Raw genomic sequence first — 25941 nt, 5'->3', positions numbered from 1 at the left:
CAGTTTTTGTTGCACTTGCCCCTTTGGGAAGAAGGCTGAAAGTCCGTAAATATGTCCATGACATGAAACCAAAGCGTGAAGGTTGGTCTCTCACTTCCTCATGCTCAGAGTGCCTGGTGACAGCAGGGCTTCCTACTGTGTCCTTTCCACTGGGCGAAATGGGGCATCTTGGGACCAGAGACAGCAGAAATAGAGAAAATGAAGAAATTCTTATGTCTCTGAGGCCTGGGCTTTGGCTGCCCGTGCTAGTTAACAAAGTAGGAGGATTACTTCTTTTTTAAAAAAGATAGAATAATTTTAATATAAATATATATCTCATATGCATATTATATAAATATGTTTAATATAAATGATTAATATTTTAATTATTATATGCTTTTATTAATACACATTTTAAAAGCAATATGCTATAAAGAAGAAAATAATCTCCCATAATCCTTTAATCAGCAGTAGCCAATGTTAATACTTTGGTCTGTATCATTCTATTCTTTTCCTCAAGCAAACATAAAAAATGCATGTGTTTTAACATACTCAGACACATGCCACACATATCATTTGATCTTTTTATAAGGAACAGAAACCATGCTATAGCCGTATCTTTATGCTCTTTTTCATGTAGTGTTTGAGTGTAATCAGTTGTTCATACATTGAATGGTCTTTAAGATCATTTTCAGTAATTTTTTGGTATCCAGGGAATGCAGACTTTCTTGGAAAGGAGAGAGAGTCCATTTTCCACTTACAGGGAATAAAGACAATCAAAGGGATGACGTTGGGCAGATGCACTGTGGGATTCTGCCTTGCCTTGAATTAGCATCCCCTTCCTGTGACTCACAGACCATGGTGGGTCTGAGGCATAAGAGGAGTCCAAATGAATACATTCTCCAGAAGCAAACTCTTAACTGTAGAGAGTCCTGATGTTTTGATCAGTTCCTCCTGAACATAATGGAGAAGGAAATAGCAGCCCACTCCAGTGCTCTTGCCTGGAAAATCCCTTGGACAGAGGAGCCTGGTAGGTTACAGTCCATAGTGTTGCAAAGAGTTGGACACGATGAGCGACTTCACTTTCCTTTCCCTGAATATAAACCCACTTCAACCTAATCATTCTAGCAGGGGTGACTTTTCATTGATGCTCAGATTCCATTTTAAGGAAAAGTCCATGTGAATAAAAACAATTAAAAGAGGAGGCAGGCTTCCTATACGGGGAGCTGTCAAATACAGTTATTCACAGAAAACTGTACATCTCCGATGAGAGGTCCAAAAATGAACATTGAAAGCCAGGCAGTAGGGTTAACAGACAGAAACAAAAAACAGAGTTGTGTGAACAGGTTTGAATACATGGTCGGTGAGTGCAAGTTTCCGTTTATATATGCTCCACAGTCTTATGGAAATCAAAGTTGCCTCATGAAAACGCAGAATCTTAGAGTTTCCACAATTAATTCACCCGTGACTGTTCTTTGAAGACCATTTTTTCATTAGATATGTGCAATGTAAATTAAAGCTTGTGAGACATTTCCCTTTACAGCGGCCCTGTTTTCAAAAGGTCGTTTTTATCACTGTATGATTCTAGAATCCATGGTGGTCTCGAATACCAAGAAGCTGCATGTTAAAAATATTAAACTATGGAAGCAGTTATCTCAGGGGAGGTGGAGATAGAAGTGGGATTCACATGTATTGTAGATGTTTTTAAAGTGTTTTCACACACTATTTGGATTCTGTCTTCAGTAAAATATCAGAACCCTGGTACATGGGAAGCTAAACTTGGAAACTAAATGGCATTGGTTATCTGTAGTTTTCACTTGGTAACTTTTGATGTCTTATTAGGTTACATAAGTGTCAAGGCCGTTTGCTTACGAGATCAGAACACTCAAGTCAATTCCTCGTTCTGCAATGCAAGAGCCAGGCCAGCAACTGAACCCAAAATGTGCAATGCTTTCTCCTGCCCTGCCTAGTAAGTCATCTGGGACTGTCTCTCTGGTTGCACTTGTACTTGGGTACTTTATTGTTGATATAAGATGATTGAAGCCACTGTCAATGCCTCTGATCAAAAGTGATTCAAAGATAGAAAGTATAACCCTCACCCTCTAAAAAGTCAATAGAAGAAAGAGATGGTATTTGGCATTAAAATATGTAACTTGAAAAACACAAATTTACTTTAGATGTTCAGACCCTGTCTATGCCAGTGTAATCCTGGGGTTAAAAAAAAAAGGCATAAAGGCATCTTTTTTTAACCTTTAGAGACCCCTCTTCTCTGAACTAAATCAAACAGATATTTAAATAACACAGAAACCTAAATTTTCCTGCGGTTGTGCACTCAACTTTTATAGAGTCATCCAAGAATTTAAAAATCGTATTACTGTGCAACCCGTGAAACCTCACATGCAAATTACACAGTAGCAAGACATAAAGTCAAAAGGCAGGACTGCAGCCTGAGTAGTAACCCCGTTTTTGATGAGGACACTCTGTGGGGATCTCAGTGGGTTTGCAGCGGGATTGATTTTAGCCACGCTATTGTTTGAACACTAATTTTAAGTAATGTTCCCAAGGCAAATGGAGTCTCTTCTGGTTTGAGTTACCTTCTGCCAAATGTATTTATATAGAGTTGACAGAGTTTCTTCAGAAGCAGAGCTGCACTCCCTGATCTCCCTGATCATCTTAATAAGCAGTGTTTGCTTTGTGGTGATGAAGTTATATTGTGTAATCTATTTTTCCTTGTCAAGAGTGTATGTCATAATTGTTTGGGGCTTCAGCTACCCACCGATCCCCTACACCCAACTGTCAACTTGGGTTTTCTCTTAGAATTTGGAACTAGCTCTATCCTGAACACAAAAAGAAGAAAGAAATTTGAGGGGCTTCTGTGGATTTATCTCTCTTGCCAAGAAATGTCTGGCTCTAAACATATCCAGTGGCCCTAATAACCAGTGTTATCGACCCTTGTGGAATAATCTGTCCTTTAGATGGGTTTGTATATGTTTATGTACATGTAGGGATTGTCAAAACACTTGAATGGCAAGCTGCTGTCTTCTTATTTAAAGCCTCCTTTCCACCATTGTTGACCAACCCCATGGACTACACAGTCCATGGAATTCTCCAGGCCAGGATACTGGAGTGGGTAGCTGTTCCCTTCTCCAGGGGATCTTCCTAACCCAGGGATCGAACCCAGGTCTCCCACATTGCAGGCAGATTCTTTATCAGCTGAGCCACAAGGGAAGCCCAAGGAAAGACAGGGACCCCGTTCATATGTACATCCATGAAGAGGGAGACAGCATCGGTAATGCTTACCTCCTAGAACTTTCCTGATGACCCCATGTATTAACAGAAACAGTATTCTGGGCAGTGACAAGGTTCTCTGGCTATTTGAAAGCAAAGCTTCCCCTGCAGTGACTACAGAGCTGGAGTGGTGGAGTGGACGGGCTCTTTCGCTGTTTCCCTTTTTGCCACCTCTTACTTATCACAGTATTTCCTGTCGAGTAATGGAATCTTTTAGGGACTGTTCTTCAGCAGGGATATACTAGGTATCAGGCCTTAGACCATTAGAATTCTAAGGACAGAGGCGTTCATCTGATCTAAGCCCATTATTTTCCCTGTAACAACCATGTGCTATGCCCTGAGAGCATGCCAGGTCCTCAGTTCAGGACTGGAAGATGGACATGAGTAATTAGTAGTTGCTGCCATCAGTGAACCCACCATCTAAGGGAAGAGGTGGATGTGCAAATAACTGAGATGCCGTGAGACACATGCTGTAAGAACGACACATGAGAAAAGCAGTAAGGGGGCTCCCCTGGTGGTCCAGCGGTCAGGACTCCATGCTTCCATGGCAGGAGGCATCACAGTTTGATCCCTGGTTGGGGAAACTAAGATCCTGAAATGGAGAGTGAGCCTGGGGCCCGCGTGTGGAGAACCAAGCGTGTCACAAAAAAAGTATGTTATGCTCTTTCTAGTACTTTTCCAAATTCATCATATTTGCCGTGTAAGAAAAGAAACTTGAATCTGGCAGACAAAAATGCCACCCGTATGGGCAAATGTTAAAACCCATACTTTCATGATCATAGATATCTTTTCTTTGCCTCTTACTGGAAGATAAAGTGTTGTACAAATATAAGGAACCATTTGCTATCATCTTTCTTTCACTGAATTAGATAACATGGATTATGCAGTGTTTTAGAATACCTGTAATCCTAGAACTTGTATGGCAAGAACTTGTATGGCAAGCTGCTGCTGCTGCTAAGTCACTTCAGTTGTGTCCGACTCTGTGCGACCCCATAGATGGCAGCCCACCAGGCTCCCCTGTCCCTGGGATTCTCCAGGTGGGTTGCCATTTCCTTCTCCAATGTGTGAAAGGAAAAGTGAAAGTGAAGTCGCTTAGTCATGTCTGACTCTTAGCGGCCCCATGGACTGCAGCCCACCAGGCTCCTCTGTCCATTGGATTTTCCAGGCAAGAGTACTGGAGTGGGGTGCCACTGCCTTCTCCAGGCAAGTTCTCTGCTGCTGCTGCTGCTAAGTCGCTTCAGTCGTGTCCTACTCTGTGCAACCCCATAGACATCAGCCCACAAGGCTCTGCCATCCTTGGGATTTTCCAAGTTCTCTAGACCAACAGAAAGGTGTTTAACCTCACAACTTGGGCTTGGGGGTTGGGGAGCCAGAGCAAAAATTGCAGGACTAGGCAAATGCAGTAACGCAGAGGTATATCAAAAACATATTTGGTCTTCATGATGTTTTATGTTTTCAAATAAAACTTGGAACGTTTGTGAACAGTTTTTGGGCTCTGCTGCTTTGAAATGTGTCACCATCTTATCTGGTAGATCTTTTTAATGCTAGGCCTTCGAATCAGACAATTTCAATTAATCCAAGGTGGTTGTTGAAAAGGATTCACGGTTTCAGATGATTACTCTTTAGTGTACACCAAGTCTCAGATACAACAGCTGTGAAAAAAGTGAGCTCAAAATCTTGAAATAAGGAATTTGAGGTTATTCCTCCAATGCAACCATAGAGTTTAAGGCTAATCAGAAAAAGAGGTTGGGGGAACGGCCTATTTAGAAACATTCTTCGTGAGACCCTCTCTCAATGTGTCTCTCTTTTGCATGTGTGAACGCACACACACACACCTCTCCCTTCTTCACTGATCTTGTGTCAACAGTCTCATTAATTTACTTTGTATTAACTTCTATTATAGAAATGATCAGAGAGTATTGCTTTGATGTGTTCACACAGCCACCACTTCCACAGGCAACTTAATGGGAAGAGCCTGGCTTCATTCATTTTTTCCAACCCTAAAGCCTGGGAGAGTCTCTGGCACAGGGTTTAAGATCCCAGTAAATTAGACTGAATCGCTCAGAATTCCAAACAGCACACACTTCTTCACCTGTAGATGGCAGGAATGTATTTTTCCCCAGAACTATGGGGTAACAGACTGTGTAGGCTTGCAAATCTATAGAAGAAGAATCAGTTATTGGTTGTTGGTTCTGCAGTGGAGCAAAGGCTTCCAGCAGGTGGCTAATCTTTCACAGTAACTGCTTTGGCATTGATGATGCAGAGTCTTAGCTTCCCCGGAAGTAATCCCATCTCTCCCTGAAAGCTGGAAGCCGGGCGAGTGGAGCGCCTGCAGCAGGTCGTGTGCGGGAGGCCAGCAGAGCCGGAAGGTGCAGTGCGTCCAGAAGAAGCCCTTCCAGAAGGAGGAGGCGGTCCTGCACTCTCTCTGCCCGGTGAGCACACCCACTCAGGTTCAAGCCTGCAACAGCCATGCCTGCCCTCCGGAATGGAGCCCTGGGCCCTGGTCTCAGGTAAGTGGGAATTACTGGAGTCGTGAGTCCCGTTCCCCGGGGAAAAGGAGGGAGGCGAAAATACAGGTGGTGTCTCTGCTTCCCCCCAGAGGATCTCAGCTGTTTATACCTTCATGGGAATCACACAGTCATGTGAATGGGCATTTTAATTAGCATCTTTTGTGATTTTTAGCCTTTTTGGTGATGGTCATGCAGCTGGATAGGCAGCACTAGTGGTAAAGGACCCACCTGCCATGAGAGACCATGGCCCTGGAAACCCATTTCAGAAGCAGATGAAAATTTTTACCATTCTGGAAAAAGAAAGTCACAAATATAAATAAGAATTCTATTGAATAAGAATTAACCACCTAGATGTCAGCACCATGAATGAATGATGTTCCGTGGTGCAGAGCCATGGTCTGACGTCAGACATATTTGCTCATCTCTGCAACTTGACAGGTGGCTGACTCATCACGTGACCCTCAGACGCTTCCCCTTTAAAAATGGGGTAATAGCAAGAGGACCACTGGGAAGTCTCATCCTTCGTATTTGTAAGGGAGATGGAGACAGGACACTGATATTATCAGACTTAGGCAACCACAAACAGTCATTTAATGCCTTCTGCGTGATGCTATACATAAGTATATACCAGAGCCTATATCACATGACCCTCTAACCACCCCATGAGATAATTTCTGTTCTGGCTTTCAGAGCTGTGGTTCAGAAGCTGTTGGGATCACTTAGAAGACTTTTGAACCACAAATCTGAAAACCAGGGAATAATTTGCTGCCCTCCTTATTTCACAGGTCTTATGAAGGTCAAGATGGTAGGAATAGAAGAGCATTAGCTGGCCATGCAAAGTTATTCCCAAACATTTGATGAGTGTTAACTTAATTTTCCCTGAGAGTTAGCACAGTGCCCAGCCTAGAGATAGCAGAGGACAAGACAGACAGACAAGACAGACAGAAGGGCAAGAGTTGGACACCCCCAACCCATTTTTATGAGTGCCATAGTCTGTGGCCGTTGCTGGCAGACATATTATACTTCTATGATTCCCCTTCTCCAAATTACTGAAAATCCTCTTTAGCCAAATGCCCAAACTGACTCTGCTTTGTGCCAGAGAGAGACACAGTGACAGCAACAAACTGTGTTATAGGCCTTGTGCCATTTTCCAGGTTGTTATGTGTGCTCTGCACAGAAACCCTCTCTTCTTCTCCATGAAGACTAAAACATGTGTTCAGACCTGGGACAACACAGCAGCCCCTGAGTGTTCAGATTGTTGAAGGAGATCTAACCTGGACTCAGAGTCTCTGGATTGAGGAAAGATTTCTCCTGCTGACTATAAGGAATTTTACTGGGCATTTGGTCCTGGTGCTTAAAAATAGCTTTGTAAACCCTGCATCAATGCTTTTCCAAGCATTCACCTGCAACACGGCCACTGGAGACTGGCATTTAATGGCTTTTTCCTTTTTAATCTCGAGTGTTCGAAGACCTGTGGGCGAGGAGTGCGGAAGCGTGAAGTCACGTGTAGACGCGCTGCCATGGCAGAGGCCGTGCCCGAGAGCGCATGCGCTGGCGCCCCGAGACCAGACTCGCAGGAGGGCTGCGTGCTCGGACGCTGTCCCAAGAACAGCCGGCTCCAGTGGCTCATCTCTTCGTGGAGTGAGGTAGGAGGTCAGATGCACTCCTGGGGGTTTCTGAAATGCTCAGCTCATCCACCAGCATCTGGAGGCTTGCACATATACACCAGGTAGCTACTTACTGTTCATCCTTCCCCACTGATTTCTCCGTGAAATCCCGATTGTAAAACACCCATCTCAGTGATGAGGCGATGCATGGACGGTGGAGGTACCAAACTGCAGAAAGCCTGTGTATAAAAATACAGGTAAGGCGAGTGGAGTGCTGTGATGGGGTCTGTGATTGCCTCGGAGAGCTTAAGCTTGGCAGAAGAGATTTCCCAGGGATACTGAGCCTGAGGGATGAGCAGGAATCCGGCAAAGATGGAGTCGGGGCTGTTCAGACAGAGGGTGCGCCCTATATGGGCAGAGCTGAGGAGTATGACACAGGAGGAATGAATGGGGATGGGTAGAAGGTGGAAGCTTCATCAAGCACAGATCGTGATCGTGTGGGGTGGCAGACTAGAAATATATCCTGTTAACGTTGGGGGAGCTAATTAAAAGTTTAAATAAAGCAGTGGAACAATCAGGGTTTCATTTCAGAGAGAGAGGATCCCAAGCCCAGAGCCGGGAAAAGGCGCCGGCATGGATATTGCAAGGATGCAAACGAAAGATGAAATGTTTCAGGGATGGAGGAAGGAGGGTCTGGAGAGTGCTTTCTTTCTTTCCTTCTTTGGAGGATAATTACAGTATTGTGATGGTTTTTGCCATATATCAATATGAATCTGCCATCGGTTACATGTGTCACTTCCATCCTGAAACCCCTTTCCGCCTCCCTGCCCACCCGACCCCTCCAGGTTGTCACGGCACCAGCTTTGGGTGCCCTGCGTCATCCGTCAAACTCGCACTGGTTATCTTTTACATATGGTAATATTCATGTTTCAGTGCTGTTCTCTCAAATCATCCACCCTCTCCTCCTCCCACCGAGTCCAGAAGTCTGTTCTTTATGTCTGTGTCTCCTTTGCTGCCCTGCACGTAGGATGGTCATTACCACCTTTCTATTCCGTATATATGCATTAATATACAGTGTTTGTCTTTTCTGAGAGTTCTTAAAGAGGCCTGCAGGCACCTTCAGGCATCTGTTGGGCTGGGAGAAGGAAGTCTTGAAGATGCTTCCTAGACTCCCAGCTTGGGACACTCATTTGAGCTCTCAGGCAGAGGAAACCTGAGCAGAGATCAAACCGGAAGTACACATCAGTAACCCCTAAGGCGAGGTCTCTGCTCTTACGGAGTCCACAGCCTAGTGAGCAAGACAGTGGCCAAGGAAGGAAAAGGTCACTGGTGGGGCCTGGGGGCGGGGGTCCAGGGAGGAGGGGCTGCTGTCCCGGCAGCTTTGGTTTCTCCCATCAGTGCCCTTCCCTTCTGTGTGGCTAAGTGCAGAGCAGGGCGCCCATCTCTCCCCTCCTCTCTCAGTTTCTTTAAGAGACGTTATAACCAAATGGCTAAAGGCCTGGGCTTGAGTCAGAGGCAGCCCACTCACAGGCAGCCTTCAGTGATGACTACAGATCCGACCTCGAGTTAAATCTCCCTTTCCTCGTCTGCACAGTGGAGCACACGCTTGCAGCTCCCTCACAGCGCTGCTGCAAGTGCGAAGCTCAGTGTTATCCTTCTTTATTTATTCTTATTGAAGTACAGTTGGTTTACAGTGTTGTGCTAAGTTCTGCTATACAGCAAAGTGACTCAGCTATAAACGCGTACACACACTCTTTTCTGTGTTCTTCTCCATTATGTTTATCCCAGGAATTTGGTCTAGTTTTCTGTGCTGTATACCGTAGGCCCTTGTTTATCCATTCGAAATGTAATAGGTTGCATCTGTGAACCCCAAACGCTCAGTGCATCCCTCTTCCTCCCCCCTTCCTTTTGCAACCACAGGTCTGTGTCTGTGAGTCCGTTTCTGCTTTGTAGATATTCTTTTGTGCCACATTTTAGATTGCACACATGAATGATGTTGTATGGTGGTTGCTTCTGTCTTTCTGACTGACTTCACTTAGTAGGGTGATCTCTGTGTTCATCCATGTTGCCCCCAATGGCATGATTTCATTCTTGTTTATGGCTGGGTGGTATTCCATTATATAGATGGACCACATCTGCTTTATCCTTTCTTTGTTCCTTTCCTTTCCTTCTGGTGGTTTAATGATTTCCTTTTAGTTTATGCTTGTGTTCTTTTTGGTTTCTGTGAATTATTCTATGGTTTTGATTTGTGGTTGCCCTGTTTTTCAAGTATGTTAACCCCTCCCTATATCTGCTTGCTTTAGACAGGTAGTCATATAGGCTCCAACACATTCAAAAAAAAAAAAAATCATCTTCTTCCTCTCCTTCCCCACATGTTATGATTTTGATGTCCCTTTGTTTCCATTTTCTTGTGTGTCCTTTGTTGCTCGTGCATGTGTCGCTGCTCTCACAGATAGTTTTTCCTTTTGATCTGCGTACTGGCTAATTTAGGTGGATTTACTTTCCGTTTGTGATTTCTTTCTTCCTGTATCTTCTTGCTGCTTTTCTGTTTAGAGACGACCTTTCAGAATTTCCTTTATGAGAAGGTTAGTATTGCAGTATCCTTTTAGCTTTTGCTTGTCTGAGAAATTCTTTATCTCCTTCCACTTGAAATGGTAGCCTTGCGGGGTAGAGGATCCTAGGACTTTGGGGCCTGAGAACACAGGGGCGGAGAAGGAGTCTCCGACGGCAGCCCGCCCCCTTCCGCGCTTGCCCCCGGTGGTGCCTCGCCTCTCTGGTGTAAGGTGGTGGTGAGCCACACTTCTTCCATTCTCCCTTGGCTGCGGTCCCCTTACCGGCTGCCCATCACCAGCCCCGGTCCTCCCCCGGGTCTGCCCTCGGGAGCCGAGCCTCAGCGCCTGCCCAGCCCCGCGGGGGAGCGTCTGAGGCCGGCAGCACCCGGAGGTCTCTCTACGCTCTGCCCTCTACACCCTGCTTGCTGGGCCCCCTTCAGAGCTCCCCTGGGTCCTGGTTGACCTCCCTGCCGGTGGGGGGCGTCCTGGGGTACAGAAAGCTTTCCCCTTTCACAGCGCCCTCCACAGGCGCAGGTCCTGGCCCAATTCCTCTTTTTTCCCCCCCTTTTGTCCCACCTGGTTTTGTGCAGATTTTCTTACCCTTTCTGAGGTCTGAGGTCTTCTGCCAGTGTTTGCTAGATGCTCCGTGAGACTCGTTCTCCACATAACTCTAGTTTTGACGTCTCGGGGGAGAAGGGGAGCACCACGTCCTGCCTCTCTGCCGTTTTGATCTGATCCCTAGCCTTCATGATTGATGATGGTTATGCTGATGTCATTTCTTACTGCTTTATGCAGTTCATCAAGGCCCTGTACAGTATCCCATTATACTGTTTAAAATACTTAAAAACGGGTTTTCTCTAATGCCATTTGCAGCCACATGGATGAACCTAGAGACTGTAGTCCTGAGTAAGTCAGAGAAGAATATCCTGTGACATCCCTTCTATGTGGAATCTAAAGACAAATGAACTTACGAAACAGACTCACAGACTTAGAGAAGGAGCTTATGGATGCCTAGGGAGAAGTGATAGTTAGGGGGTTGGGGACCGACCTGTACACACTGCTGTATTGAGAACCGATGACCAACAAGAACCTACTGTAGAGCACAGGGAACTCTGCTCGGTGTTACGTGGCAGCCTGGGTGGGAGGGGAGTTTGGGATACATGTATACATATGGATACATGTGTTTATATGGCTGAGTCCCTTTGCTATTTACCTGAAACTATCACAACGTTGCTTATCAGCTGTACCCCAATACAAAATTTAAAGTTTTTGAAAAAGAAAATTTGTATAGTGGAAGTAAGGAAATATTTAAATAAAATAGCAGTCAGTCACATTAAAAAAAAAAAAAACAGGTTTTCTCAGACTTATTTCATCAGCCTCCATCCTCTTTTTGTTTTTTTCCTGCCATAACACAGCCTCAGTGTATATCCCAGCTGAAGAGAGAGGCAGGTAAAGATGAAGGACAGTTGCTTGTTACCTGTAGTTCTTCCCCTGAACTGCCTGTAAGCCCAGTCCCTGCGCCCTGCCTCCTGCCCTGGACATCCGGCCACGACACAGTGACCCTGACCTCATCCTCTGCTGGTCTCGTCTTTCTCTCGGGCTCTGTCTCGCTCACCTTGTGTGCCATGTCATGGCAGCGCCTGCCTTTATTTTGTGGTGCTGAGCCATGCTGTGCCCTTGGGAAAGTAACTCCAGTCCTCTGGCTTCTGTAGCCTGCGGGACTTGAGGCCCTGCCTTCAGGAGCCTGGTGGGCTGTGGCTGACCTGCCCTAGCCCCATCCCTCTGATTACACGTGGATGGTGGAGCCCGCACCCTGACGCCTCCTTTCTTGCCCCACAGTGTTCCGTGAGCTGTGGTCTGGGAGTGAGGAAGAGGGAGATGAAATGCAGCGAGAAGGCCTTCCAAGGCAAGCTGATAACTCTCCCCGAGCGACGGTGCCGCAATATTAAGAAACCAAACGTGGACTTGGAGGAAACCTGCAGCCGGGGGGCGTGTCCCGCCCATCCAGTGTACAGTCTGGCCGCTGGGTGGTATTCATCGCCATGGCAACAGGTGAGCACACAGAGACTGAGGGGGGTTAAAGTTAAGCAAGATTCCATTTACAACTGCTGTTAGGGACCTGTCCGAACGACCTGAGTCCCTGGGCAGGTTCCAGCATCGGTGAGCCTCCATTTTCACATCTATAAAACAGAGATGATAATATTGTGCAGAGTTAGGTTTTTTCTTTTCTGTTTTGTTTCAATGAATAAGTAATACAAAGCAGTTAGTCCCAAGGTATTGCTAATGTTCATAGTTGTTGCTGCTATTAAAACCACCACTAGAGTCTTCTGTGTTTTAGTCTGCTCATGAGTCTTGACTGACTCGGTTCTCGTGTTTCTGAGTAATATCAATGATGGCTAGCATTTGTCCAGCCATTTCTATGCACTGTGTTACATCCTGTACACCTGTCTATCTCCTCCCTTCATCCTGGAGGTGATGTTGTGAGCTTAGTCACTCAGGTGTGCTTTGTGACCCCATGAACTGTAGCCCACCAGGCTCCTCTGTTCAAGGGGTTTTTCGGGCAAGAATACTGGAGTGTGTTTGCCATTTCCTCCTCCAGGGGATCTTTTTGACCCAGGGATGGAACACACGTGTCTTGTATCTCATGCACTGCAGGTGGATTCTTTACCAGCTGAGACATTGGGAAAGTGGTCTTATTTGTGGGTATTATTGTCCCTGTTTTGTGGATGAGGCTGGTAAAGCTCAGAGTTAGGCAGTTGATCAGCCAAGGACACACAACTTCTAAATTCAGATGTTACAGGTGTCCTTTTCCTCAGAAGACTTGGAAGAAACTTTAGATGCGTTGGTTTGATGCTTATGAGCTGGGACTGGTTTGGGATGCTGAGTCTGAGAGAACAACGTGTCCTCAGGAATCCAAAGCTATGGTTTGGTTGGCCCTTGCATTGTTATAGCTAACAGGTGTTACATAGCTCTTCAGAAAAAACAACTCTGGCTTGAGAGGTGCTGCCAGCCTCACCATGAAATTGGATTTCTTTAAAAATTTTCTACCATTATTTTACTCATTTAACAGACTTGGAAATTGATTCGTGCAGAATTATTTAGATCAGATATAAGCAAATGATTACCAATGGCAAATCTACCCCCCCCACCCCCCGCCTACTGCGGCCCGTTTTTGTGGATAAACTTTCATTAGACAACAGCCGTCCTCATTTGTGTGTGTGGTCCATGGCTGCTTTGGTGCAGAGGTGAGTGACTACAACAAAGGTCGTATGGCCCATAAAGCATAAAATACTTAGTGCTGTGAGACGAGAGTTGCCCACATGGCAGAGTCGGGGTTTGCGGGCATGCCGAAATAATGGCTATTTACAGAACAGCAATTGAGGCCAAGACCAGAACCTACCCTGGTGGCTCAGATGGTAAAGAATCTGCCTGCCATGCAGGAGACACAAGTCCCCTGGGGGAGGGCATGGCAACCTACTCCAGTACTCTTGCCTGGAGAATCCCATGGACAGAGGAGCCTGGCGGGCTACAGTCTGTGGGGTTGCAAAGAGTCAGACATGACTGAGTAGTGACTAACACATTCACCAGAAAAGAGTTTCTACAACTAAAGATATAAGAAGGAACCACGATGAGATGGGTGGGAGAGACAAAGCCGCAGGGCACATTTCAGAGAAAAATCACAGTTGCAGAGCAGGGGTCTGCACGAGGAAGATGAGCCCTCAGAAGGTTTGGGCTTGCAGGCCAGTGGAGCTCACGTTCAGGCGTCCCAGAGTGCTGTGGGAAACAGACACACCGCTCTTACAGGATGTGCTTTGAGGTCTCGGGCAAAGCAACGCTGAGAAAGGTGCAGACCTACCGCCGATCCTGCAGTCTTCCGGAGAAGATGTCAGCTGGAACACACCCTGGGGCAGAGACAGTGGCATCAGACCCTCTGGGGGCCTGTCCTGCCACAAGCACCATTCTGTAATCCCCGCTCCAGCTTGTTAGCCTGGAGTCCCCAGGCCAAGCCCAGCCTCCCAGTGAGCGGCTGTAGCTGCAGACCCAGCCTCTCCCGCCAGCAGAGGGACCCCAGCCTTCCGCGGTGGGACACAGCCTGCCCACCAGCAGACAGACCCCAGCCTCAGGACAACCGCGGCCCGCACCAGCTTGGAGGCACCTTGGCTTCCTGCCGCCCAGGGATCCAGCCCTGCACAAGCTCTGAGACATGCTGGACCCCGCAGCAGCTGTGTCAGAAAACAGCTCCCTGGCCACCACCTCCAGGGCCGGCCACCTTCTCTGGGCTCTGCCGCCAGACCCCAGGACCCGGCCTTGCCTACCCCGGGCTGGCACTCACTCCAGGACCTGGCTGAGTGCTTCAGGAGGCGGCATCTCCCCGACCCTGACCCTACCGCAATTAAACCCATGCACTTAGGGGTGATTAATCCACAACAGAGGAGGCCGTTGTAGACAGTGGAGAAAATAGTATCGGCAGTTAGTGGCACTGGGGAAACGACCACAGCCCGTAAAGGAAAGAAATGAGTGCATTTTCTCACACCATATACGGCGTAAACTCGAAATGGATTAAAGACTGAGCTGTCAGACCAGAAACTATAAAACTCCTAGAAGAAAACAGAACATCTGTGGATATAAAGTGGAGCAATATTTTCTTTGGATCTGCCTCCTCTGGCAAGAGAAACTAGAGCAAAACTAAATAAAGGGTGTCTAACTAAACTTAAAGGCTTGTTCACAGCAAAGAAATCTATGGACAAAATGAAATGACAACCTACTGACTGGGAGAACATATTTGCAAATGTTTGTGAAAAATAAGGGGATAATATCCAAAACATATAAACAACTCGGTGTCAAAAAAACAAAACAACCCAGTCAAAAGGGAGGTGGGCAGAAGAATTGAATAAACATTTTTCCCAATGAGATGCAGATGGCCAAAAAGCACACAAAAAGATGCTCAGCCTTGCTAATCATCAGAGAAATCACACCCACAGGGAAACATCGCCGGACACTGCTCAGTGTGGTTATCGTCGCAAAGAACATGGCACATGTTGGTGAGGATGTGGGGGAAAGCCAGCCTCTGTGTACTGCTGGTGAGAGTGTGAACTGGTACTCTGGGGAAAACTGTATGGACGTTCCTCACAAAACTAGAACTGCCTTATGACCCAGCAGTTCAACTCCTATGTCGTATGTATCCAGAGAAAACGGAAGCACTAATTAAAAAAGACACACGCACCCCAGCGTTCATAGTAGCATTGTTTACGATGACCAAGATATGGAAGCAGACTAAGTGCCCATCAGCAGATGAGTGGATTAAGAACGCAACCAGAAGAAAGAATGAAATTTTGTCATCTGCAACAACATCAATCGACCAGGAGGGTTTTATGCCTAGTGAAATTAGTCAGAGAAAATCAAATACCGTTTATCACTTATGTGGAATAGAAAAAATGTAGCGAACAAACCAGTGATTACTGGAGGGGGAGTGGCATTAAGGGGTACACACTATTATATATGATATGTATATGTGTGTATCTGTGTATGTGTGTATATATAATCTACAAAGGCACGGGATTAACCAATATTTTATAATAACCATAGATGGAATATTATCTATACAAATTTTGAATCACTCTGTTGTATACCGGAGACTAACATAATATTGTACATCAACTATACCTCAATTAACAAATTAAAATAGTTACTGTCTTGTTCTTCACAAAAATAGTTAGCCATCTTGACTGAGATGATTTGGTAACGGGGATACAGCTATCTTTGAATTTAGGGATAATTCCAAAATTCATACTCTTTTTACCACAACATATTTTTCCCTCTCAAAAGCCATCTGCATAGTGATGCTTGTCCCAAGTGGACATCCTCACCTGTCCACAATAAAATAGGAAAAAATAATAAGGATAATGAACTGGTAGCGAACTTCTTTTAAAGCAAAATACATGTAAACATTAATTTAAAGGGCTATCTTTTCTCTGATAATATTTTCTTATTTGTTCTTTTGTTAGGAAATATATTTGTGTGTATGCCTGGAAAAAAAATTACTGGTCAGTCCTTTTTAGTCTTTTTTTTTTACCTTCAGTTGGACAGTGAGATAATTGAATTCAAAACACAATATCCACCACGCTATCTCAGAATTTGGCTGGGCGGGGAGGACGTAATTCCTAAGCTGTCTCCGAGCGTTATATTTCTTTGGCTGTCCAAGTTCTGAACCATCCCCTCCACTATGGTGTCTGCAGAGGTTGCCTGGAATTCTTTAAATACTGTGATGAACTGGCTGGAAGCGTCTGTATTCGCTTCTGCATTCCTGTGGCAGCTTCTGTATGCCTGGAACCTCTCTTCTGCCTGAGTTACTTGACTGGGAGACACAGAGTCTTGGGGGAAGCAGATGGCATTTGCTTCAGAGCCTTCTAATCAGATCAAACGGCTCCCGAAACGTGTTAGGAGAGTGGATTCATGTGCCCAGCTCTGGACAGTCCCTGTTTCATCGACAGGCGCCTTGGCAATGTCACAAGGCACGGAGGTTTCTTTCCCTGCTGTGAGTGGCATGGGGAAGGGCCCGTTCCTGACCGCTTCCTCCCTCTCCTGCAGTGCACCGTTAGCTGTGGCGGAGGGGTGCAGACGCGCTCCGTCCACTGCGTCCAGCAGGGCCGGCCTTCCTCGAGCTGTCTGCTGCGGCAGAAGCCTCCAGTGCTGCGGGCCTGTAACACCAACTTCTGTCCAGCTCCTGCCAAGAGAGGTAAAGGACCCCGCCTCGCACAAGTCGGTTTTCCTCCTGTCTGGAGTATTTGTCCAACACCTGCTATATTCAGTTATGCAGCTCCTGCCCAAACTCTCGGGGGTGCCATTCACATCACAGTCGACATTAGAGGAGCCCTCCTGAGAGTTGTGCAAGGCACATACATCCAGGGCAGTCCCCGATGGTGGTGAGCTCTAGCTGGTGCCAGGGATGATGCGAGGGAGACTCGGGAAGGCTTTCCAAGAGAGGGCCTTGTCTCAGGCCTCCTGCCTGAGGCAGGTCTCCTTGTATCAAGAGGAGTAAAATGAGAAGACAGACACGCAGGACACAGCCCAGGCGTTTCTTCCTGGCCAAATACGGGGCCTCTAGTTTTCCTCAGGTGGGGATTCCTCCCAGTTCTCCCATCCCCATCCCCATCGCACAGGAGGATCCCTGGAAGTTACACTGAGGAGGGGGCCTAGAACAGAACGAGGACTTGTCTCCTCTCTGCAGGAGGCAGGTCCCACGTCCAGTGAGGGGACGAGGTCCCACAAGGGTAATGGCGGTGGGAGTCGCTGGATGTGTTTGAGATCCAGCCAATGATACTTGCCAATTGTTTGCATGTAGGATGTGAAGCTCGCTCTGGGGTTGTCCTTAATAGTGTAAACAAAATACCAGACTCATAACAGAGGTGCAAATAATCAGCTATTCAGTTCAGTTCAATCGCTCAGTTGTGTCCGACTCTTTGCGACCCCACGGACTGCAGCACACCAGCCTCTCTGTCCATCACCAACTCCCGGAGTTTACTCAGACTCATGTCCATTGAGTCGGTGATGCCATCCAACCACCTCATCCTCTATTACAGTCAGTAATCAGCTATTAGTAATCATTATTACAACTATAACCCCATGCAATACTTTGACAGCGTCGTGAGACACCTCACGTCTGACTCCTGACTTGTATCTAGCTTCCAGCAGAAGCTATGTTGCAATTCCATGCTTATCTCAGGAGGGGCAAGTGGTGATAGTGCTTTTTGTCCTCCAGTATTTCCACTGCATCAACAGGGTCATCTCTCCAGTCTAAATAGAAGCTGATCCACATGTACATTCTGATTGATTAGGGTATATGCTGATGCACTGGGGTATAAGACACTGTATTAAAAAATAACTGAACTTGAAGATTATATACATATAGACACAGGCAAAGTCTTCCTCTCATGTCACGCTTGTATCTCTGTTGATATATCCTAAACTAGTCTCCTGGGGCCTGCCTCCACCCCGCCCCCATCTCAGTAAACATGACCCCATTCTTCTAGATGCCCAGGTCAAAATCCCGTAGTCATTCTTGATTCTCCTTTTTCTCTCACACTCTTTACCCACCTGTCAGCTAATCCTCTAGACTCCACCTTCAGGATATAACCAGGACTTACTAGTAGGAAAGAAAAGAACAACTCCATCTCATCCTGCTACCCAAGCGGAGAGTCAGTATGGCTTGAACTGGTTGTTTTGGCCGTCAGGTGGAGGGAATTTATTTTTTTCAACAAGTGCTTCTTGAGCAGCCGCGCTGTGGCAGGTGTTGGGAGCAGAGCAGTGAGAGAAAGTCAGATGTCTGCTCAAGGCTGCCGCGCTCTGGAGAGGAGGCGGCCATAGGTAAACACACGTGATGTGATAAATGCCAGTAAATCGGACGTAGGGAAACAAAGCTGGGAGAGGTGGTCCTTCCTGGGGGCCACGGGGTGTGCTGTTCTCATAGGGAGGTCAGAGAAGGCAGAACCAAGCGGGCAGCTCTGAGCAGAGGCTTCAGGGAAACGAAAGGATGAGGTGGCTCTGCCGTCCTGGGGACCAGATCCTGTGAGTCACTGTAGAGACTGTACCTCTGACTCCAGGTGAACGGGATCCAGGGGGAGGGTTAGGGGCAGGGATGTGCCAGGGATGTGCACCCGTTTCAAAAGGATTACGAGGCTAATCCTTTTGGGGGTGGGAGGAGTGAAGTGTCTGCGTGAAAGGGAGCTTTAGGCGGAAGAACCAAGGCTTAAGGAAGGAGCTGTCAGCAGTTCATAGGAAGACCAGATACAAATTGAGGGCAACAGGCAAAGCAACAGAAAAAAAAAGAGCCTTGTGAGCCATGTCCCGGGGCTCAGAGGCGAGTGGTGATGGTGGATTCAGGAGGGGTGTGACTGGATACCCGTGGGTGGTGTGCAGTTTGCGGGGACTTGAGGGTGACTTTAAGACTTGCATAGAGGAGGAAATTCCAGCTCTGAATGACAGCATTTACTCACGTATAGGGGTAGACCCTAAATAGTTCTAAAGTTAAAAAAAATTCCTTGCAAATCCAGTCAAAGGACTGAGCCCTAACTCCTAAAACACACATTTATGCTTACAGAAGGAAAAATGGATGTACACCTCCACGTGTGTTCTGTGACTCCTGAGGGCCTTTGGGGTCAAAGCCTCTGATGCCCCTGTTCTGCTTCCAGTAGATAATCACACCTGTTATCCTACACAAGGAAGGAAGTTGAAAAAGACTGTGCTGGCTTCAGTTCATGTCTTCACAAATTGGCCATGAGATTTGATTTAAACCTGCACAGAATGTCACAGTTGGGCCTTCAATCTAGGTTTCGAGCCCCCAGTATATGAGGTTCGTTGCTCCCCAAAGTAGTGAGCCTGGAGTAGTGGCAGAAACCCTAGGGTGTTTGTTAGAAATAAAAAAAACATCTGGATCCTCACCCCAGGCCTTCTGAAACAGAACCAGTGTTTTAACAACATCCTCGGGGATGTTGTTTTTAGGGGACATGCCTTGGAGGCACAACAGTAGTCTCCAGCTTATTTAGGGGGATCAGACATTAAGCTCAGGCTGGAGATGACTTTTTTTTTTTAAACATCCACTTGCAAGCCAGTAACCCTAACGTGTTTATATTTTGTTAGTGGTTACAGAGCCTTAGGAGACCGGCAGGCTACAGTCCACGGGCTCGCAAAGAGTCAGATCCTGCTGAGCGAATAACACTTTCACTTTCAGAGTGCCTCTGGGTGCCTTCATCCTGCTTTTCCCCCCACAAAGTCCTCATGTCTCATGTAAGAACCCCAGGGGGCCATAGGCAAGTTGACCCCAAGTCTCTGTCCGTAGGCCCTCACCTTAAGGAAAAGGCTGAGAACCTGTCCTAATGTGCTGAACGTCTCTTCTCACCGTAGAGGATCCATCCTGTGTAGACTTTTTCGGCTGGTGTCGTCTTGTTCCTCAGCACGGCGTCTGCAACCACAAATTCTATGGCAAGGAGTGCTGCAAGTCATGCAGCAGAAAGAGCTGATCTGGACGCCCTCCCTCCTGGCAGGGCCAGGGTCTTACCTCGCAGCCTCCGGAGAGACCTGCCCCCTTCCCATCGAAAGCTGAACCCTGCAGACCGTGTGAGCCGACCGCCGTGTTGGAGGGGTTGCTCTCTAGAATAGCCTGCTTGTTCATTTCCCTAACACACATGGTACTCAGAAGCACTTGAAAATGGGAAGCAATGACAAATCGGACTCACAGAAGCATAGAACAAAAACAGACCGGCTTTGCTTTGCACTGTTACAGGAAGGAGGTGATTGGCTTGCCATGAGAGAGAACAGGTTTGAATTTTGACCAAGGGAGATGCTTGTGAACTTTGGGGACAGACCCCACCCCAGGGAACCTCAGAAGGTGGGTTTTGGAAATGTCCTTTCGGACTTCAAGTCACGGGCTGAGACTTGGAGTAATCCGATGTGGGGAACACGCTGCCTAACTGTTGCTCAGAGCTCAGAGTTTGACCGGAACTGTGGATGCCCTGGACCTGGAGTTGTACAAACGCCGAGTGGTGCTCATGGTGGTGCTTGCTGCTGGACTAGCAAGCTTCATGTCCTGTTTCTCTGGTGTGTGTGTGTGTGTATGTGTGTGTGGTGGTGTTTCTTATTTCGTTTAAAGTATATTCTGCTTATATAGAGAGTCTCCAAGACTAAAATTCACAACTTGAAAAGTATTCTGAGGAATATTCTGAAAACAGGGCAACGTGGACAAGTTAAGATTTCTACTTAATTGGACTTCACACTCTGGAAAAAAAAAAAAAGAAAAGAAAAAAAAATAACCACAAAACCTTGTTGCCCTACACACTCTGTCAACCTCGTCATTTTTGGTGCTAGCCGAACAAGTCCTCGCGAGCCTCAGGTCTGCTCTTGGGGAATCAGCACGTGCATTTCTGGTAGAAACCTAAGAGGAGACAAAGAGCAAAACAGTCCTGTTTGGAAGGACAGGAAAACGTCACTCATGATGCTCCCCGCGTATTATCAGAGATGCTTGGAAGATTAGAGGCCACTTGTGGGTTTTTCCTTAGCAACTGACATATTTAAATTTGCCCTAGGATTTGGTTAACAAGGGGAAAGTCACAGTGGCAATTGAGAAATCCATCCATCTTCTCACTATGTGAATATTAATAAATTGTAATATGCCAGGACACTTCAACAAACGAGTGTTTCGTAATCTTTCAGATGATATTTTCAGTCTTCAGAAGCCAGCTGTTGGTAGGCACTAGTGAGCTTACAACTGTTCTCCATGGGAAAAACACCACATCATTTTGCCAAAACCAAAGTAACTTACAAGACGGTGTCCTTCTGTAGTTTTTTGAGATGTGGTTATAAAGGGCATATTTATATAATTCTACTCTGTTCCTCAATGTCTTTGATGAATGTAACCCAATTTTACTGCTTTTAAAAGTCCCAATTCAAACAGGGATTTGCCCGCTCAGCATAACCAACCAGACAGTGGTTTGTTAAATTTAGAGCGTCCTTTATTCCATTCTAATTAAAATCATACATTCTCAAATCTCAGAGAAATAATGATTAGAATATTCTGTCTCCTGGACTTGGCCTAGAATAGTGGCCATTTTATCATAAAGATAAATATAGGCCTCCATATCACTACCCTCTTACCCTCTGAAAAAAATTTCAACTTGTTTCTTTATATAATTATCATTTTTATTATTTTATGGAAAATTAATTTATTAATAGCCTATTCTTATGTGTTCTCACTTGCTTCTTTGAGGAAGTGAATTAATTCTGAGGAAAAGTGTTGAATAAATAAACATGGGTTATAGAGAAAAGTCAAAATATATGTGTAATATTTAATTATTTTATAAGTTTTATAATAAAGTGTTCTGTTTCTTTGCCTTTGAAACTTGTTAAGTTCTTGAATAAGTTAGCAAGAAGCTGGTCATTACCAAGGTGATCTAAGTGTATAAATGTTGATTAAGAATCTCAGTAATTTCTTGAAAAGCTGAGAAAAGGTTGGAGGAAAGACATTAATCATTTTTCTTGTTTGTTTGTGCTTGAGGAAATTAGAAACCATTAAATACTGGGATGAAACACATGATGTTTACCATCTCATGCAAATACTAAATTATTTTTTTTCTACTCTTACTAGTCATGTAATCATTTATTTATGGAAATCATCCAAGTTAGATAAACCATAAATGTAGTGGGTTTTCTATCTTTTTTTTTTTCCCCTACTTGAAAATCTTTGCAGAAAGAAAGGGGGAGGGAAAGGAGCAAGGAAAGGGAAAAAAAACCTAAGTAATAAATTAAAAAGCAAGTTATTCAAGTTTTCTAAATTTCACATCTTCAGACCAGAGGGAAATAAAAAACTTTCTCAGCAAAGTAAGTCCAAATGACCTGAATAAACTATTTTTTTCTGCATAACTGAGATTTTATATATATATGTATAATGCATGCATATTTTAAAAATATATTTAAGAGGATTTTAAAGTGAATGGTCACTATTTTGCAAACATAAAAATTATTGTTAATAATGAAAAGTAGAATAGATGGCAAAAAAGGTATACCTTCCTACCTTCTACCTTTTGGTCATATTATTAATAAAAGCAATCATGTTATCTCATTTAATGCCCACATCAGGAGTAGAAGGAGTCAGGAACAACCACAGGATGGTGTCCTTTTTAAAAAGACAGAGAAGGCCATTTGAGCCTTAGAATTCTATTATGGCCCCTGAGACACACGTGAAGAGGGTGTGACAAAAAATGATCCAGCAATTCTGAGCAGAAGAATTCTGGGCAGAGCGGGGATGACCCGAGGTGGGGAGTTGAGGATGGAGGCAACACGCTCCGTCTTAGCCTGCCTTCTCAATAAAGGACACACAGAGATGACTGCTGTTCTCTAATAACCGTTTCTCTGTGGGACGGTAGTATCTCCTGGGCAACAGGACCTGAGTATGGGAGCCTGCAACGTGAAGTCTGTTAGAATGGAGAGAGAGAGGAACAGTGGTCTCAGCGTGGATTCTGTATGTCAGCCATGGGAAGGCTGATCTTACAGCAGCGTGTATCATGCAGGAGACAGTTTATAGAATTAACAGCACAGAACCCATGAATGCTAATGCGATGTAGGAGAGGCCACTTACTTATGTCCCACATGGGTTTATTTTAGAACCTATAAAAATCTGTATGCAGATTCCATGTTTCATCTGTTTCACCTTACCTTTCCCGAAGATCTTAAGTCCTCAATTCCTGCGTGGTCACCACTGATGGCGAGGCTCGGAACATCTGAAGTGACGTCACCAGTACAACCTGGGTGGCTGTACCTTACTCCTCCAGAAGGGACCAAGAATAAATTGATTCATGAACTACTGTCATCCATTTACTATAATCCTGAATTTCCCTGGAAATCCAAAATACCTCTGCTAATTTTTTTTATTTAACTGTATCTATTTAACTTAAAATGATGTGAACTAAAGAAAAAACGGTTTAAAAAGTAACTTTTTATAATTCTTGTAAATGGAAAATCCATATTATTTCCCATAAATAGAAGGCAAATAAAAGCCCATTGAATAGTATTCACATTTAATTTTAATTAAAAATAAAATACAGTCACTATAACTGCTGCACAGAATTCATACCTAAGAAACATTTCTCAGTAAGTGAACTGCACCTAGTCCCTCTGGAATATTCAGTTTAGTATCAGTAGGCTTAAGATAAAATTCTGATGATTTTGGCCTTGAATACCAATTCATATTTGTACATAGAAAAGGCAAATTATACCCATTTGATTGTACCTATGGTGATAGTCAAGGCTATGGTTTTTCCAGTGGTCACGTATGGATGTGCGAGTTGGACTGTGAAGAAAGCTGAGCGCCAAAGAATTGATGCTTTTGAACTGTGGTGTTGGAGAAGACTCTTTAGAGTCCCTTGGACTGCAAGGAAATCCAACCAGTCCATTCTAAAGGAGATCACTCCTTGTTGTTCATTGGAAGGACTGATGCTAAAGCTGAAACTCCAATACTTTAGCCACCTCATGCAAAGAGTTGACTCATTGGAAAAGACTCTGATGCTGGGAGGGATTGGGGGCAGGAGGAGAAGGGGACTACAGAGGATGAGATGGTTGGATGGCATCACCGACTCAATGGACATGAGTTTGAGTGAACTTCGGGGGTTGGTGATGAACAGGGGGGCCTGGCGTGCTGCGATTCATGGGGTTGCAAAGAGTCGGACATGACTAAGCGACTGAACTGAACTGAACTGACGGTGATAGTTAGACATTTAGAATTGTTCAACAAGTTTTTGTGCACAGAGAGACCATCAGGAGCAATATCCAGAATGCATTTTTCTAAATGTATCCAGTTATTTGTTAGTTTCTGCAAAGCAACAGTAAAGGCCTTCAGTTCAGTTCAGTTCAGTTCAGTCGCATCCAACTCTTTGCGACCCCATGAATCGCAGCATGCCAGGCCTCCCTGTCCCTCACCAATTCCCAGAGTTCACTCAGACTCACGTCCATCGAGTCAGTGATGCCATCCAGCCATCTCATCCTCTGTCATCCCCTTCTCCTCCTGCCCCCAATCCCTCCCAGCATCAGAGTCTTTTCCAATGAGGCGGCCAAAGTACTGGAGTTTCAGCTTTAGCATCATTCCCTCCAAAGAAATCCCAGGGCTCATATCCTTCAGAATGGACTGGTTAGATCTCCTTGCAGTCCAAGGGACTCTCAAGGGACTCTCCTTCTCCAACACCACAGTTCAAAAGCATCAATTCTTCGGCGCTCAGCTTTCTTCACAGTCCAACGCTCACATCCATACGTGACCACTGGAAAAACCATAGCCTTGACTAGACTGACCTTTATTGGCAAGGTGATGTCTGTGCTTTTGAATGTGCTATCTAGGTTCGTCATAACTTTTGTTTCAAGGAGTAAGCGTCTTTTAATTTCATGGCTGCAGTCACCATCTGCAGTGGTGGAGAGGTCTGACAGAATGTGGTCCACTGGAGAAGGGAATGGCAAACCACTTCAGTATTATTGCCTTGAGAACCCCATGAACAGTATGAATAGGCAAAATGATAGGATACTGAAAGAGGAACTCCCAAGGTCAGTAGGTGCCCAATATGCTACTGGAGATCAGTGGAGAAATAACTCCAGAAAGAATGAAGGGATGGAGCTAAAGCAAAAACAATACCCAGTTGTGGATGTGACTGGTGATAGAAGCAAGGTCCGATGCTGTAAAGAGCAATATTGCATAGGAACCTGGAATGTCAGGTCCATGAATCAAGGCAAATTGGAAGTGGTCAAACAGGAGATGGCAAGAGGGAACGTTGACATTCTAGGAATCAGCGAACTAAAATGGACTGGAATGGGTGAATTAAGTTGAACGGTTCTATGAAGACCTACAAGACCTTTTAGAACTAACACCCAAAAAAGATGTCCTTTTCATTATAGGGGACTGGAATGCAAAAATAGGAAGCCAAGAAACACCTGGAGTAACAGGCAAATTTGGCCTCAGAATACGGAATGAAGCAGGGCAAGGACTAATAGAGTTTTGCCAAGAGAACGCACTGGTCATAGTAAAGGCCTTGCACTGGTCATAGTAAAGGCCTTACCCATGCACAAAACCAGCATCCTCTTTGAACATTATGATGAGATACTTGCAAACTATTTGTTTTCCTAATCTCTGTTTCATAAGGGACGGTTGAGTTCATAATTAGTAATTTATACAATTGTTGACTGGTGGAACAAATGAATGATGTTCAAGAATTGTTCCCAGCATGCTAACTGGGATGAGAAAGAGGCATCAAGGTCTAGGAAAAGGAAATCCTGTAGGTCATTTCTCCCCAGAAGCCCAGATTCTTTTTAGCTCTCTTTTCTTCTATCACCTTGGCCTCCCAATTTCGGCTCCCTATGCCCCAAACAGGTTAGGACATCAGCTGGCATTACCAAGTGTTAGCACCGCAGCGCCCAAACCCTGGCTCAGAATGGTCTAAATAAACACCCGGTGCTCTGACTCCTCCATCCTCTCCGCCA

At 45.4% G+C, this 25941-nt stretch overlaps 1 protein-coding gene across 10 annotated transcripts in view; it reads left to right on the top strand.

The window, feature by feature from the left end:
- The window catches only part of ADAMTS18 (ADAM metallopeptidase with thrombospondin type 1 motif 18), a 314623-nt gene extending 292797 nt beyond the window's left edge, over positions 1–21826 (top strand). For 9 of the 10 annotated variants that reach the window (XR_015145275.1, XM_086350001.1, XM_086349999.1 and 6 more), the window contains 6 exons: positions 1822–1948; positions 5573–5777; positions 7238–7423; positions 11776–11988; positions 16525–16672; positions 19837–21826. Coding sequence is in view for 8 of the 10 variants with exons in the window: in XM_086350001.1 (XP_086206127.1) it covers positions 1822–1948; positions 5573–5777; positions 7238–7423; positions 11776–11988; positions 16525–16672; positions 19837–19952 (995 nt within the window). In the remaining 2 variants the exon portion in view is untranslated. Of the gene's footprint in view, positions 1–1821; positions 1949–5572; positions 5778–7237; positions 7424–11775; positions 11989–16524; positions 16673–19836 lie in introns of those variants that run through there. The other variant, XR_015145277.1, reaches the window with a different exon arrangement.
- The last annotated feature ends 4115 nt before the right edge of the window (positions 21827–25941 follow it).

Source organism: Bos grunniens, chromosome 18, assembly GCF_055505025.1.
Source record: "Bos grunniens cultivar Pamir isolate PY7600 chromosome 18, Bosgru_T2T1.0, whole genome shotgun sequence".
Lineage (NCBI taxonomy): Eukaryota > Metazoa > Chordata > Mammalia > Artiodactyla > Bovidae > Bos > Bos grunniens.
The sequence above is the reverse complement of the archived record's forward strand: the minus strand, read 5'-3'. Positions and strand labels throughout refer to the sequence as shown.